At 36.9% G+C, this 17,123-nt stretch overlaps 1 protein-coding gene across 1 annotated transcript in view; it reads left to right on the top strand.

The window, feature by feature from the left end:
• The window catches only part of BMP5 (bone morphogenetic protein 5), a 117,159-nt gene extending 108,098 nt beyond the window's left edge, over window positions 1–9,061 (top strand). Inside the window, exons 5-7 of the mRNA XM_070418366.1 lie at window positions 2,297–2,373; window positions 3,651–3,761; window positions 7,280–9,061. Coding sequence (XP_070274467.1) covers window positions 2,297–2,373; window positions 3,651–3,761; window positions 7,280–7,429 — 338 coding nt within the window. The 3' untranslated portion in view covers window positions 7,430–9,061. The remainder of the gene's footprint in view (window positions 1–2,296; window positions 2,374–3,650; window positions 3,762–7,279) is intronic.
• The last annotated feature ends 8,062 nt before the right edge of the window (window positions 9,062–17,123 follow it).

The raw sequence follows: 17,123 nt of genomic DNA on the forward strand, positions 1-17,123 counted from the left end.
AGTTTATGCAATCAAACTAATACTATAATTGTTGTTTTTTCTTTTCTCTAAAAATGATACAAGGAGCTTATCCATTTCATCTTGTTTTATGTTGAGTTACAGGAGGCTTGTCTATTCTGTGCTCTTCTGATTAGGGGAGAAGTTTACCCAGAGAATGAGTGGTGGGTTTCAAATAAATTCCCTTTCCTCCATCTCCCATCATTATAAACATATTTAATTTGTTTTAATGAAGGTAATTGCACAGTAGGAATAACTCTGAACTAGAAGGCAAAATGTCTCTAGGTTTAAAATGTAATCATTATCTTGTTTTCTAGACTGACATTAAATAAATAAGGAGTTGAAGTAACTGTGAAAGGAGATGACAGGGCCCACTAAGACGGGCTCCTTGGGTCTTTGATGTGCCTACATTTTCTTTAGAGGTGGAGGATAATTACACTGAAAGGTGATATCTGATGACAGACTGCTGTGCATAGTAAACTGCTACATCGGTTTCCCAGAGATGACTGTCAGAGTGAATGTAGCATTTATTTCTAGGAGAAAAACTTAGCTGCCTTCTTTGAAAATAAATTCTTTTGCTGGCTCCCTTACCCTAAATTTTCCCCTCTTTCATGTTTTGTGTTGGGAGAAAAATCAAAATCGGTTGACTTTTAAAATACATTTGGTGCAAGGTGTGAACAAACTTTAAGACAATATTGAAAGATTTTCTGTGAAGTTATGTTTCTTCGGTATTTTATTTTTTCCAGAAACAAGATCGGGGTTCTCTGTTTATCCTTAAATCTTTTAAACAATTTTTAAAAGTTATGGGTTTTTCAGGTTATATTCCAAAATATGTAATGGAAATAATGTATTTCATTTGCTTCAAATAATTTGTGAAAGACGCTGAGAAATTCATTCATTAATGCCTCCAAGAATTATTCAGTACCTACGGTTATGCCAGGCACTGTTCCTGACACTGAGATATACCAGTGAACCAGGAGTTGACATTCTAACAGGAGGGAATAGATAAGAATCAATGCACATAATAAACGAGTAAATGGCATAGCACACTAAAGGGGATCAGTGAAATGGAAACAATTCAGAGCAGAGGGAGGGAGACCGGGAATATTAGGGTGTTGGTTTAAGAAAGTCAGTGAAGGCCTCATTAACAAGATGATGCATAAGTGAAGAGCTGAGCAACTCGAGGCATTAGGTATATAGATATGCAAGGGAAGAGCATTTTAGGAAGAAGGGATAATGAGAGCGAGGACCCTAAAGTGACAGAAAGCTGACCTGTGCATGAAACAGCAAGGAGGCGTCATGGCCATACTGGAGTGAAGGAGAGGAGGAGGAGTGGAAAAGGCATTGGAGAAGTAATGGGGCCTTATAAGACACATGAGGATATTTCATTCTTATGGGTATGGAGAACCATCCTGGGACATTTTGCTGGGAAGTGATATGATTCAATTGACTTATTAAAAGGTCTACTTGACTGCTTTGTTGTAAGGGAGCCAGGCAGGACAGGGAAAATATTATTGAGGAGATTGCAGTAATTCAGGTGAAAGATGATTGTGCCTTGGACAAGGAACAGTCATGAAGGTGGTGAGAGTGGGTGTATTTTGGTCATATTTGAAGGCAAAATGTGTAGGATTTCCTGAAAGATTGGATGTGGGAGAGAAAAAAAAAAGGAGTTTTTTGTTTGTTTAGTTTTGTTTTTTACTCCAAGTTGTTTTTTTTTATGTTTTTATTTAAGAAATGTTATAAAACTGGAAAACTGCCATCAGTCAAGAATGGAGAGGTCTACAGGTGGGACAGATTTTGGGAGGATGATCAAATGGTCAACTTTGGATATCCTGAGTTTAAAATATTTATGAAAATAAAATAAACTCAGTACGATCCCAATTGGTACTTTCCCAGTGTTTGCTTCATGGAAGATGTTAAAAAATATTGTATAAATATTATATATGCTACTATAATATGTACAAGTTAATAAATGAGAATTCATTGAGCCGCTGGTACTTAATGAGTGGCAGGCATCGTGCTGTGCACCATCACACAAGGGGTCTAACCAAATCTTGTTAGAACCCCAAAAGGTAAATGCTATTGTCAACATTTTATAGAAGAAGAAACTCAGAACAAGTAATGAGTAATTTACCTGAAGTTCACATGGTTAGCAAGTTGCTTTAGGTTTAAGATTCAAACTCATATTTTACAACTTCAAATATAGCCTCTTTTTTTTTTATTAGTGACCTCACCAAAGAAATAGTACTGGTATACACAATAAGCTGCCATCTGTTTAAAATCTGATTTTTGTCTTCAGATTATAATACAAGTGAACAAAAACAAGCCTGTAAGAAGCATGAGCTCTATGTGAGTTTCCGGGATCTGGGATGGCAGGTAAGAATGATCAATCAATTCAAGTGTTCTTTTCTGCTTTATGATAAATCCTGAGTTCCTTGTAACCTTTGTCAATAATTTTTCCAATACAGTAATCAATTATTTTAACCAGACTATTCAGTAAATGGATTATTCACATTATTTTTTATCCATTATTCTTTCAGCATAAAACATAATTATTAGGTTTTATAGTAAAAATTAAAAAACTATGTTGAAGAAATGATATTTGTAATATTTAGAAAGTGAAAAAGGGTGTTATTCTTTAAGTATTTCAAACTTTTGATTTTAATACTATTTTTTTCAAATTAACTCAAGCAATTCTCTTTGTCCCCAATAGTCCCAAACTATCAGTCTAAGAAACGGAATTCTTGACTTTATTGTCTCTGTCATTTAAAAAAAAAAATTTCAGATAAAGTTGTTTTTCTGCACTTCAAACTTATTGCTGTCTTTCACATATGCTTCATAAACATATAATTAACTTCATCAACAGGGTGAGGAGGTGAATTTAACCAATACAGTTTTTAATAATTCTATGTAGTAATCATTTAAATTGAAGTTTTTTAGATTATATTATCCTATTACAATGATTCTCAGAATATGAGCTAACTTATTGAGAATTAATATTAAAGTGTAAACATTTTCAGATTTTATATTTGGGCCAATTTTTACCTCTCTGGGGAAAAATAAAGCAATTTTAAGATATGCCAATTTTTTAGCTTCCTAAAAATTTTCATGTGCAGTTTTTGGAAGTTGCTTCAATTCATTTCTTCTAACGAGCCTATAAAGCTAATGTACAAATGAAAATAAAAACAGTACAAGAAACAAATATTAAAGTTTTTGGAGGTTGTCAAGTTTCAAAACCAGGAATGAGTTATTAAGAAGTAATGAGAATTATCTCAGGTTTATTTTTAATTTTTTTTGGTCTGGTTCACTTGAACTTTCCAGAGTTCATCATTTCCTGTTTAAAGGATATTTAGAATATTATTTCATGATTATGGTTTTATTCATGAATGCATAGATTTATTTATACATACTATGAATATTGTACATAGCAACCTCTTGGGAGAAATTACAGAGGACATTTTCTTGTGAAAATATTTATATGTATTTTTGTGAACGTCAACTTAAAAATAAATCAAGGGCTTGGGGGAGGCTATCCTATTAGTCTAATTGTTGGACCAAGAAGAGAAACAAACCTATCCAGATTTATATATATTTGAGTATTTTTAAGAATTATATTTTTATATTACTTTTTTCTCCTTTTTTGTGCATTTTAGGACTGGATTATAGCACCAGAAGGATATGCTGCATTTTATTGTGATGGAGAATGTTCTTTTCCACTCAATGCCCATATGAATGCTACCAACCATGCCATAGTTCAAACTCTGGTATGCTTTGTTTTTGTAGGATTGAAATTGGTTTAAGATGAAAACTTCATATAAAGTTATTTTAACAGAAAGCATCCATTGGTAGTTACCAATGCATTATCTTCTCAAACTCGCTTGGCACTTTTTAGAGCCAAAGTAACAAATTATGGGTATAGTCAGGATATGCAGGCTGGTTTAGAGATTAATCCTGATTCCATGTTGGGGAAGGATTCAGATAGGAGAGTTGTCGTAATTACATGATGTGTTCATTCTGCGATTGCTTCACTATGCAACATGACTAACCACACAGGTTCCCAGTGACTTATTTCTAACCTAACAATTCATTAGCAATCATTGCAAAAACATTGAATAATAGCTGTAGTGAATTTCATCTAAGGACTTTTACTCTAATTATTTAAGGATGCTCCATAACACACTGTGACAATATGAAAGTTCTTTAATGTAGAATATAAGTAGAAGATACATTTCTATTTCTTAATACCTTTTTTTACCTTTAAGGTGAAAAAAATAATCTTCATTTTTTCCCCTTCCAGACTCAGGATATCAAATAGCCTAGGTTTATTTTTGTGAAAAAGATAGTGAGTTGTTGATTTCAGGGTCTTTAAATGGTTGTACTGTATTAAATGTGCTCATGAGAGTCTGGCGTACCTGCACTATGGCAGAGGGTCAAACTCCAGAAGACTAAGTGACAGGCTCCTAGAAGGTACAATAGATTATGTGATATTATTCCAAATTAATGTGTGGGGGTTAATATGAAAATTGTAATTAGGAAAGAAGAAAGGAAAAAAAGTATTTTAGAGTCCAGACTTACTGATGGGAATGGGGTTATTTGGTAAAAGGCAGTAAGAGAGCAGTAGCTATTAGTAAAAAAAAAAAACAGAAACAAGTAAAATTATCTTAGTGGATGAGGCTTGTTTATGATGAAAAAAAAGAGTAACTTAGAATTTGTGAGGAGTTGACTCTTCAGGAGGTTACCTTTTTTTTTTTCTTCAAAATTAATGGAAAATTGAAAGCTGATGAAAAGAGTATCTTAGCTTCCTTCTGAATAAGGAATGGGGTATATAGATTGATAGATTAAATTCTTGAATGCCCATTATGCTGGTGTCTTCATTGACTTCCGATGTACTACCAAATAGCTAGACACCAAAGACACATCTATGACAACTAGAGCTTGGGCATTGGCAAACATTTTGGGGGAAGAAATGTGATGTAAGAGAAGCAGAGAGATAAAACAAATATGTATTTTGAAAGGTAGTCATTTATACATTTTCTTCTTTTTCTGAGTCTTGACCAATGTGATTGCCTACTTCTATACCATATACAAAGTATAGAGAAAATTCCTGGAGGAATTTTAAGGTTTGATATGCCTTCATCTTTGCTATCTGTACAGATAAGTAGTTCATGATACAGGGCAACTTTTCTGGGGGGTCTGGAGCAGGTATGCTCTGCAAAGGATAAATGTTTGTATTCAAACTTCCACTGGTAAAAAAAAAAAAAATAAATAAATCCTATGAAGTCTAGCCTTTTAGCCATGTCTATGAGAATGCACGTTGACTGAGAGCTGACCATACAGAGAACAGTGCTGCTGTTTCATGCCTTGAAGGGATAGCCATGATCACTGTCTTTCTGTAATGTCACAGAGGGCAGCCACTGTCAGCTTATAAAAAAATGCCGCTTAGTTTCTCAGAAACTTCTTTGCCTCTTTTCACTCTCATTCCAATGACTCAGAAAGTAGACTTTTGCTTCCTGAGATACGTATCTAACGTATCAACATTTCCCTCAAGCAAAGCAATGCTTAATAATTGAAAAAACTGTCAAATACAACCCTTCCTCTCATTTCCCTTTTTCTTCTTATAAATATACTAGAGACCCAATGAATGAAATTCATGCAAGAGTAGGCCTTCACAGCCCCTGCTGCCTTGGCCGCCCTCGCAGCCCCGGCTTCGTCCAGAAAGTCATCCAGGTGGTCGTTCCGCTGTTCGGTCGTTCGGTCGATTTGCCTATTATGCTTTTATTATTATAGATATTTACATATTGTCAGCTTTTGGGGCAATAGTGTAGAAGGCAGTGTTGAAAAACAAACATTAAAAAAAAATCTGATGTGCACTTGGAGCAAGACCCCGCTCTGCACCAACTGTCCTGGGATGTGGGACATAAGTCATCACAAAACTTGAAGCCTCCATGGGAAGTTTGATTTTTTTTCCCCCCTGGCTTTGTGCACTCTCTCTGTTTGTTCTGTGAAGGACACGAAACAGAAAGACAGGCATGTTTGTTGTTAAAGGAGAGCATGTTTGTGACTAACATGTTTGAGAAACCATTCAAGAACAATCCTTTTTTTTTAAGCAAATGCTCCGTGAGGCTGCCAAGCTCCATTGAAACGGGGTGATCAATCACGTATGTGCGTGTTACGGAAGATAAAACTGATGAGGGACACAAGCTGCATCTGAAATTTGTAGAAACTATCCAACGTTTAGTTTTGTGAGGTCTTAGGAAATTTCAAGTTGATGTCAGATCACCTCATTTTTTCTGCTGTTTCTGTCCATTCGCAGGGCTCTTATATCATTTCAGCCAGGACATTGTACAGCCAAACTCTAGGAGGCTATATTTGCTTTTTGTAGATCCCTCAGGACTCATCAGTGGGACTTCCCATAAACCCCTTTAGGGAAGGACTAGGGTAGATGGGTGGGAACAGGGGGACCAGGTCCTGGCTCCTTGCTCAGACCATAGGCAGACTGCCAGCCTGATCAAAATGAGAATAAACCCTTTATTTAAGCATTTCACTTTCCATGTTCAGCCACCTTTTTTAGGCTTTTGGGGGGATGGAGATTCAATTCGTAAAATATCTAGGCTCTTTACTTCTGATTTAGCTTAGCCTGCTTTTTAGAGGTTGTCTAAGGGAGAAAGAAAGTAAAAGGATATTAAACTCTACCCAATCTGCTAAAAAATTATGTGAAGAGTTGAAATCATTGCTGTAAACTTTAAAGCAAATATTGGATTATACCTGGAGTTTATTTTGCTGTTATATTTAAGTTTCCTTTACAATGGAAAATGAAGAGTTGGCATAATTTTGATGACTTATTGTTTAATTATCCTTTTGAAATAATTCTTAGATCTGAATCTGCCCACAGTCCAATTGTGTGGCTTTACTGATTTGCCTTTATAACTTCTGTATGTCTCCAGAAGTAAATAGAAGTCGTTTTAACCAAAAGCAACTAAGTACTAGTTGCCGTGTTCTTTTTCCCAGGAAAATTTTCGCTGGTTTCTCCATATAAGGTATTTTCCTTAGCTGTTTGAACATTTTTCTAGATCCCAACACATAATTAGAACTACTGAGTTGATTCTAGGTGTTAATGCTTAAGAACATATCCTTTATTGCCAGCCAGCCCAGCTACTGAACACAAAGAGAATAGTGGAGGGTGTGCTTGATGGTGAGTGATAAGACAAGCATACCATTTTAAAGCTGCAGACAAAATATTTACCTTATTTCTTAAAGAAACAAAACGTTTTTTCTTTCCCAGGTTCACCTGATGTTTCCTGACCACGTACCAAAGCCCTGTTGTGCTCCAACCAAATTAAACGCCATCTCTGTGCTATACTTTGACGACAGCTCCAATGTCATTTTGAAAAAATACAGAAACATGGTAGTGCGCTCCTGTGGCTGCCACTAATATTAAATAATAATGGAAATAAGAAAAAGATCTGTATTAAGGTTTATGGCTACAATAAAAAGTACACTTTCAGACAAAAGGAGAATTCTGTAAAATTAGTCTGGCTCATTTCATCTCTACCTATGTACAATATCATGTATATAGTCACTTTTATTTATTTAAAGGTATATATTCTCCTTTATGGATGCCTTATCAATAAAATCTATTTTATAGGTCACTACATTAAACAATAGATTGCCCAGTCTAACTTTCAATGAGGTATGTTAAGTCCAATTCAATTCCATGTCAACATTTTTTCCTAATACAATTTTTAATATATCTTTTGAAATAAGAACTCCTTTTACTGTTAAATATCGATGAAAGAAACAGAATGCATATGGTTATGTTGCTCCAATAAAAACTATGCTAGGATATTTATTTAGAAGTAAAACTTAAAAAATATAACAACCCAAACAAAAATGCTTAGATAAACACAATTTTTCTTTTAGAGTTTCTACTGCATCCAATAAAGTGAAATGTTGAACTGGATTTGAATAAATAAATGGTAGGAAGAATATAGAACCTGAAAGATTGCACATAATTGTTGTAACTGTTTGCTTTCACAGAATTGGTGTAACTGTAGGAGCATGTTCCTTGTTGGCTTGTGAATTGCAGATTTTGCAAAGAGCTCAAAGCTTCAGGAACTCTGTGGAGACAGGCTTGAGCCTGTGTCCATGACTTTCCAAGTTAACACTAAAAAATGGCAGTACAACCTTCTTACCTCAAATAAATCATGTCTGCCTATTATCTAGAACACTACTGCTGCAGATTTTTTTTTCTGGTTTAAAAGGAGTCCAAAATAAAGCAAACTTTAGATGTGCTCCCCTTCCCTCCCCACAGACAAGAGTCCCTGTATGCATAAAATATACTGGAGCAAGATGCCGACAGAGCCATTTTCTTCAGCGCTCCTTCATAACTGAGTCCGTTGATTGATGTGATGCAAGGGATTTTATTTAGGGTAAAAGCACTGAAACTAAACTGGAGGAAATTACCCAAAATCCCAGAATGGCTTTGACAGAATTGCCATTTCGAAAGAACAGCTGAAATCCATTTTTCATATCTTTGAGAATGAGCTCAATGAAAACCTTATTTTGTAAAGGGATTTTGTAAACCCTCCTCCAAGCACAAATAATTCCAAACGGGAAGGTTCTGTTGTGTGTATGTGCATGTGTGTTCTTCCCTCTGAAATTAATTTATTTTCTCTCTCTGCCTTCTAAGGCTTTTCTTTAACAGACACTGATTTCTTAAAGAATGACATTTACATGGATAACTTGCCATTTATGGTGGCTCCACAGCTAGGCCTATTTATAGTTCATCTAGAATATTCATAAAGCACCATTTATTAATCACTCTTTTGGATCTTTCAAATAAAAATAGTAATAGCTTAAAAATGTTATGGGTTTGTTTGTAATTCAGGTATGTTGTAATGTTGTTTTAAAATACAGTTTATCTTAAAGATTTGATAATAACTATATTGGAGGTACATTAAATAATATATTTTTGAATTAATGGCATACCATTGTAAGAATAAGAAACGGAAGTCTATTATATTATTCTTTAAATGTGCTGTTTAAATATATTTCTATATTTTAAAATATATTAAACTTGTTATGCTAGTTTCTATTGTGCTTCTTGGTTTGACTCTTTATTTGAAGAATGCAACATGTAAGTATGTCACAAACTGAGACTATAAGAATATAGATATAAAAGGTATGTGGATTACATGATTCTTTTTTTTAATTGCCAAAACTAGTTTTTGTGTTAATAAATAACTCACTGCTAAATAAAGCAAAATTCGATAAATATTTTCTTAATTTGTTTAAACAACAAAGGAATTTTTTTAAATAGCAAAAATGATTAGAATAGGAAAATATCTCACTTATTCTCTTTCATTTAAGAAGGGAGATTATTGGTATCAGTATTTTCATATTTTTTCAAATGATATCTATATATGTGTATATATATCCTATATAATAAAAGGCTTACATGCAAATTGTCCCTATGGGTGAGAATTTCGACCCACCAGGAGTTAGATGTGCGCTAACCACCAGGGAGTGGCACGGAACATGGCTGGCGTCAGCCACATGGCACTTGCTGTGGGCGGCAGTGGAGGCACTGCCGGCCCCCATGGGTCCCAATGAGAGTGGCACCGTGACAGGATGGTGGAGCAGGTGAGCAGGTAGCACCAGGCCAAGGCAGGTGTGAAGGGAGGCCCCGGCTGGCAGCTGGAGGAAGGGAGGCCCCGGCCGGCAGCCAGCAGCCACTAGGGACCCTACCCATGCACGAATTTCATGCACTGGGCCTCTAGTATACACATGTTCAGTCACATATTCTCAAATAACTGTTATCATAACTTCTTAGTATTACTTCAGTTGTATTCTGATTACTGAAAGTCAAAATAGCTTGGCTTATTTTTTTAGGATCCAATCTACTCAAGTCTTTTTAGCTAGTTATATATTGACTTGTTTGTTGTGTATTTGTTTTTAATTTTTCTGCTTTACATACTTTTGCTTTATAATGTGTCCCTAATCCTTTTTGAAAATAGAAGAGTATAAATCATAAATATTCAAATTCTTTAAAACTAAGGCAAAAAGAAATGTTTACATTGAACAAAATTATAAGAAAAACATAAGAAAGAAAATTCTAAAGTATTTTTATCTCATTTTATAATCCCTGTATCACTATCATCGAATCTGAGCCAAAGTCTACTGGCTACTATACAGTCTGGCAAATATCATCTCCCAAGACATTCACAATGAATAATTAGCTCATGCTGCAGCTCCATTCAAGGCAGAAGAAATCCTCATTCTCAAACACAAGTCATCGTCTTATAACCATTCAGTCAAGTGCTCAATTTATCATCCGATTTCCATCTCAGATTACCTCCTCTTCTATGTTTTCTCTTTGCATTTTTTTTGGCTTCAAACTTTTTAAAGTTACAAGTGAAGAAGGCTTTGCCGATAAAGAGTATACATTGCTAAGTATATATCTATACATCTGTATTTTATCAAGTTTGGTTAAGATCATAATTGAAGAGAAAGTAGGAAAAGGAATAGATGCCAGTAGTTATTCTTATTTAGGCAGGAAAATGATACTATATCCAAGTTAGTAATATAAAAAGAGCAAAGGTTTTATAAAAATTACTTCAGTCAGTTGTAATATTTGTTAAAGACTTTTTGAAAGATGGGGATTTCAAAGACAGGAGAAACCAGATTAGATATAGCCATTAGAAATGACAAAGAAATTTTAGAAATTTAAAAACTTGCACTTTCACCTTTGCATCTTAGTTTCAATTTGACAGAGCTAGGTAACCCAGCTAGCCTCAAGGTCAATGCATGTACACCAAGCATGTCAAGCTCAAAGGCTAACATGGGCCAAATAAACAAGGTTTAATTTTAGGGGGACTCCAAAAAAACAAAAGGTTCGATTTTCATAGAAACATAGGTTTATTTTGATATAGACATGCTGAATACAAAAGGCTGAAATAAATAAGTCATCATTAACATAAAAGAATAGAACATTTTAATAAAAATTAATATTTTTGCTTGAACATTAACTTGCCAGTCACTGCATAACTGCACAAGTTAATTAGCGTAATGCAAATAAACCCATTTTTCTTGTTCTCAGAAAGTGAAATATTTCCTGTTGTGCACACCAAACAAGTCAGTCCAAGACTAATGACGTGGCAATTGGCTGCTAGAATATTCGCTGCTAGTATTAGTGGAGAGAAATGGTGCTCCTGTGTGTAAGGCGCATAAGGGAAATGAATGCAACACAATTATAGTAATCAGTCATTAGCGAATGTTGTAGCTCATTATTAATAATTATGTATAACATAATATTGTAAAAATTAAGTTATGAAATTTTTATTAAAATGTTTCTTACATATTGTTATATTGGCTGGACCGCAAAAATATTCATTGTGGGCCACATGCAGCCTTTGACATGCTTGATGTACACAATGGGAAAAGGACAGGTAGATGTACTACAGCTCAAGTTTTGCAATCTATAGATAGGAAGATAAGAGAGGTAATACTGCATAAACAGCCTTAAGATTTAACCAGTGTCAAAACTAGACCTAAACTGATGGTGTAGTAGGGTGTGGCTACTACTACCTGATGAAATATAATAGAACCTACTGAAAAAGCTGGACTGTGTTTATTGTCCTGCAGGTACCTATAGTAAAAAGCCCAAACAGGAAAATAATTCTCTACCGTGAACCACAAGGCAATTAAGATGTCTTGGATTATATATCTTTACTCTCTCTTTAATGAAACACTCTCCCCCCCCACACACATATATATAGGGTGTTCCCACAAAGTATATATACACTTTAACAGCTGGTAGCTGTAGATTCTATTACATTTTGAAAATGAAATGCATTTTAATAAACACTACATTTATAGTCCTGATGGGTTATCGAACCATGACCTCCTCATTCATAGGTCCACGCTCAACCACTGAGCCATGCCAGCCGGGCCAGGCAGCAGCATTTAATGAATGCAAATATATACTGTCCTCTGGACCTCAAGCCTAAAAGCCCCACTGGCCCGAAGACCAGGCAATGTATGGTGTCCTCTGACAGCAGCCGCAAAAATCAGGGCATCAGGCAAAACTATAAGCTCCTTTCTGGAAGATACCAGCGAGATGGAAAGAGACAGGAGAGCTCATAGATCAGGCTCCCACATGTGTGCTACACCCGAAGCCTGCTCCTCAGGCCAAAGCTCCTTGGACAAGATAGAGGCCTTTTTCTCAGAAAGACTAAGCGTTTGTTTTGGTCTGTGATCTGTGCAGTGCTGGGCGGGGGCGGGGGGAGGGAGGTGACAGTCTGCCAAGAACAGTTTCTCCAACTGCTACAGTCCCATGGGGCCCAAGAATGCAGGTTCTCCTGGCCGCCAGAGGCAGGTGATCTAGGGGTGTCGGCTGGGAGGCACCACCAGAAATCCAGGTCTCCTGCCATGAACACAGGGGCAGCAACCCTGCATGAAAGTTCCCCTCTGGGCGATGGGGCCTCTGGAGAATCAGTGACAGCGCCTGTGGCTGGAGCAAAGCAGAGGAGGAGTGCAAAAGGTGCACTTGCTGAAAAAGAGAAAAAGGAAGAAATTTTTAAAAGGAAAAGAAAAATGATTAAGTACAGGTGCCCTCTATCTGGCTTTAGGAAGGCAGAGGGAGAGCAGGAAGAGGGCCCCTACCAGCCACCGTAGAAAAGCCCAGCGGGTCTCTGCCCTCAGACCAACCCTTTCAAAGGAGCAAGTGAGTGTCTTTCAAGTCAGGGCGCTTTTCCAAGGGCTGCGTCTGCGCTGGGCCCCGCAGGTAAGTCTGTGCGCGGCTTACATGGTTCCTCATTTTGCCAGAGCCCCATTGATTACCAAAGCCAGATGTTTGGGGGCTCTCAGCTCTCAGGTGTCCAGTGCTGGGGGGTTCGAGTCCCCTCCCTGTCGTTGGTCACTGTGTTGGGTGTGGGGCTGCTGGCGAGATTGTGTGTCAGCCCTTCTGGGGCTTCGATGATGTGGTTTCCCTCTCATTTGCCGAATGTGAAGGTGTCCTCCAGCTTTTTGGACGTTTGTTTGTTTGTTTGTTTGTTTTGGTTTTCCCCAGAGAGAACTGCTCCACACAGCCCTGTAGTTTCACTGTGTTTCTGGGAGGAGTGAGGTCAGGATCATCGGGAAGGGACACACCTGTGGGGCATGCGAATCTGATAAAACCAGGCAGCCCACAGGTGACAGCGCTTCTAAATTACACGAGGGCAAGAGCCCCTGAAACCTGGAAAGCACCGCCTCGTCTGTACGGTGGTGACACAGAAGCGAACACAGAGACCAACACAGCACTGACTTCTGTCCATACCTGCGGGAAGAGCGTTCCTGGCAAAGGTAGCAGCCATTGCCAAGGGCGGTTGGCATTTCTGAGACGGCCAGGAGGCAGGTGCGGCCCAGGCAGAGCCAGGGGAGTCTCCCCGGGAGAGGGAGGGACAGGAGCTCAAGCTGGCAGCAGGGGGTCGGATTATGTATGGTCTTAAAGGCCACTGTGAGGACTTTAAATTGTACCCAGATAGGCAAAGCCAGGAGGTTTTGAGTGGAAGAGGTCGTGGCTTGTGTCTTTCAAGAGAACATTGGCAATTGTGAGGGAAGCCCTGTGTAGGAGAGCCAAAGCAGGAGGACAGTGAGGGGGACATGAGGAAAATCCAGCCCCAGGGGTCTTGGCACCGCGGGCTAGTGAGGTCATTGTAGAAGTGGTGAGAATTAAGGAAAATCTGAACCTCTGAAAGGCAGAGTTGACAGGATTTGCTCATGTGAGAGGAATGAGCTAAGGCTGATTCCCATTAGTAGGACCTGAAGACATGGGAAGACGGAGGAAACATTCAAGGAGCTCCAGCAGGGGACAGGGAGGGATTGCCTCAAGAAGTTGAGAGTTTGACTTGGGGCATGGTAACTTCTGAGTGAGATGTCCAGAAAGTGGAAAGAAATACAAATCCTTAGATTAATGGAGAGGTCTGACCAGACAGACACATCTGTGAAGGATCAGCCTACGGTGGTGTTTAAAGCCAGTTCATCAATGGGATCGTCACTGCAGATACCAGGTACTAACCACAAATGAGAGCCTTCCTCCAGGTTTTATTACCAACAGCTTAATGGTGCCCAATCATGTGAAACAGGTGTTGACCTGAAGACAGCCAGCTTATTTCTGCTCCTGACTGCCATAGGACTTTGTGAAACAAGTTATCTCTGATTACTGAGAAAGGTCAGTTGGAACTCTCAATAAGTTTTGTAGGGGAAAAAAAAAGTAGGTATAAGTTTAATACACATTGTGGTATAATTTTCTAAATAATGTTTGCTGTGCATTTTAAATAGTCCAGGGAGCTTTGGTAAAGGGAATATGGTAATGAGAAAAAAAGATGGGTGATGCTAAATATCTGGGACAGGGGTGGGCAAACTTTTTGACTCGAGGGCCACAATGGGTTCTTAAACTGGACCGGAGGCCGGAACAAAAGTATGGATGGAGTGTTTGTGTGAACTAATATAAATTCAAAGTAAACATCATTACATAAAAGGGTACGGTCTTTTTTTTTTTTTTTCAGTTTTATTCATTTCAAACGGGCCAGATCCGGCCCTCGGGCCGTAGTTTGCCCACGGCTGATCTGGGAGCATGAATAAAATGTCACCGGCACAGATGTTCCGTTCATAGGAGTCCTTTAAAAACAAAAAAACCAAAAGAGTAATACATTATTTCCTATCAATTCTGTATATGTAATGAGGGAGGAGCTTTAAAGGTTTAGGAAAGACATAATGATTTAAAATACTACTTAACATTCAAATGGCTCTCTAAGAAAATACTTTGAAAACCCTCCATAGAAGTGCTGTTGATTTTTTATCATCCCTATCTCTCAGCATTGACAGGGTACAATTCTGCCTTTAACCTCTTGACTATAAGTTCCTTTGTATATTATTAAAATTTCTTTTGTTTACACAGCTTTATATTGGGCTAAAATTACAGCTATTTTTTTTGTAAAACTGATTTTTTTTTTTGCATTAAAATGTAGCTAGTATGAAAGTTTGTTTTCCAGAGAACAGTATATACTACAAAAAGTTTACATCACAAGGAAACAATTTGAAAATGAGTCCAAAATTTTCTCGATGGTGTAGTGTAACTATACTGTAGGTAGACATTATTATTCGTTACTATTCTTGGGCTAAGATATTTTATTTATCATTAGACATAATCACGTGTCATGTGTTAATACTAATTACAAAAATAGAATGTGTGGATTATTTTTTTCTGATACCTTTCTTTAATCTGTGCTGGTTGCTTTATTTCAATTTTACTAGTTTAAACAATCAGTGCCTCAAATTGTGTCTCTAGTCTAGAGCCTGAAGAAGTCTTTTAAGTATGCTCTGTATTTTATCTGTTTTATTATTCAAGGTTTCTAACAGCCCTCTTAGGGAGTGCTGCATCCTAGATGATGTTGTGGGAGTTGATTTAGAAGTTCTTAGCCAAGTCTGTTGTATGTTTAACTAGAATGAACAACTTGAAGAAGTCTGTTTTCTTACTTTTTCTTTCAAACATCTTTTCACAAGGATGTGGAGCATGACAATCAAACCAGAAAGACAAATGTTTAATCTGTGTTGAAATAAGTGTTTCAAACCAGTTTACTTTAATATTATCTGTGAAAAGGCTGTGTAAATGTGCATGTGCCATTCTCTATTATTTAAAAAAAGTAGTTTCCTTGATGAAGAGTTTGAGTTCCTATCCTATATAATAAAGAGCTAATATGCTAATTAGACCAAACAGCCAAATGACCTTCTGGATGTCCTTCCGGATGACCTTCCAGATGCTGTGGCTGCAAGGGCTGCCCGAGGCTGAGAGGGGCTTTGAGAGCCAATCCCCTTGCATGAATTTTGTGCAGCAGGCCTCTAGTTTATTAACTAATTTTATATGAGACCCACTCTAAGGATAAGAAGACAGAAAACAAGTAAAACAATGGCTAAAAAAGGAATAGAAACCATCCAATGGAAAAATGAGTAAAAATTTGAACAGGCATTTCCCCAAAAAAGAAAGAGTTATGGCCAATTAAATATAAAACAATGCCTGATCTCACTAACATTTATGAAAGCTCAAATAAAGACCACAGTGAGATAACATTTTCCACCAGATCGGTAAATAGATTTTAAAGACTGTTTTAGCATTGGCTGTTGAAGAGAATATGGATCATTATGCTGCTAATGGGAGTATAAATTGGTAAAATAATTTTGAAAACAATTGAGCATAATCATATAAAGAACACTCCCTGCCACCTAATGATTCCTCTGCCACCTAATGATTCCTCTTCTAAACATTCCCCATGGAAACATTTGTGGAGATCTGAACAAGGAAATTATACAAGAAGGTTTATGACAAAAGTGTTCATTTTAGCAACCAATAACAAACAAACAAATATATGTATGTTACAACTAAAAACCCAGGCATGTCACTGATGTGGATCAATGGGAAATGGACAAAGATATATTATATAGCAGTGAAAACATGTAAGTCATAACTCTATGGTTAGATATCACAACGTAATGTTGAAAAAATAAAGTACATCATAGAAGATTAGACATGGCATGATGTAATTTTTTTTATAAATTGCAAAATAAAGCAATACTAAATGACATATCCTTATATATACATTAAACAACAGCAAGATAATGAATTTAAAAATGTATAATTCAAGATATTGGCTATCCCAAAGGAATGGGAAAGTAATTTTAATTGAGAAGGGGACCATTTACAATGCTATTATTTAGTATGACTGGTAATAAAAATGGTTTATTAATATTTTTAAAAATCTACCTATATAAATTGTCTCAGCTTTTGCTGTAGAAAAGAATACCATTATGGCTTAGTGGGTCATAAGGATTTATTAGCCCACAATCCTGTGGATTAGTAATTTGGACTTGGCTCAGCTACGATTATTCTAGAGATCTTATCTGGACTCACTCCTGCAGCTAATGGTCACAGGATTCCTAGAGAAGTTAGAAAGCACAGCTTCATGTGCAACTATTTTTTAGGATATAGTATCACATTTGCTATTGTTCCACAAGCCCAGAGATCATGTGAAAGGGAAATACATAAGGAAAACAAATACAAATAGGCATGGATAAATTGGGGGTTATTACTG

This window comes from Myotis yumanensis, unplaced genomic scaffold (genome assembly GCF_028538775.1).
Source record: "Myotis yumanensis isolate MYYU_CA2020_CCGP unplaced genomic scaffold, mMyoYum1.0.hap1 SCAF_6, whole genome shotgun sequence".
Classification (NCBI taxonomy): Eukaryota; Metazoa; Chordata; class Mammalia; order Chiroptera; family Vespertilionidae; genus Myotis; species Myotis yumanensis.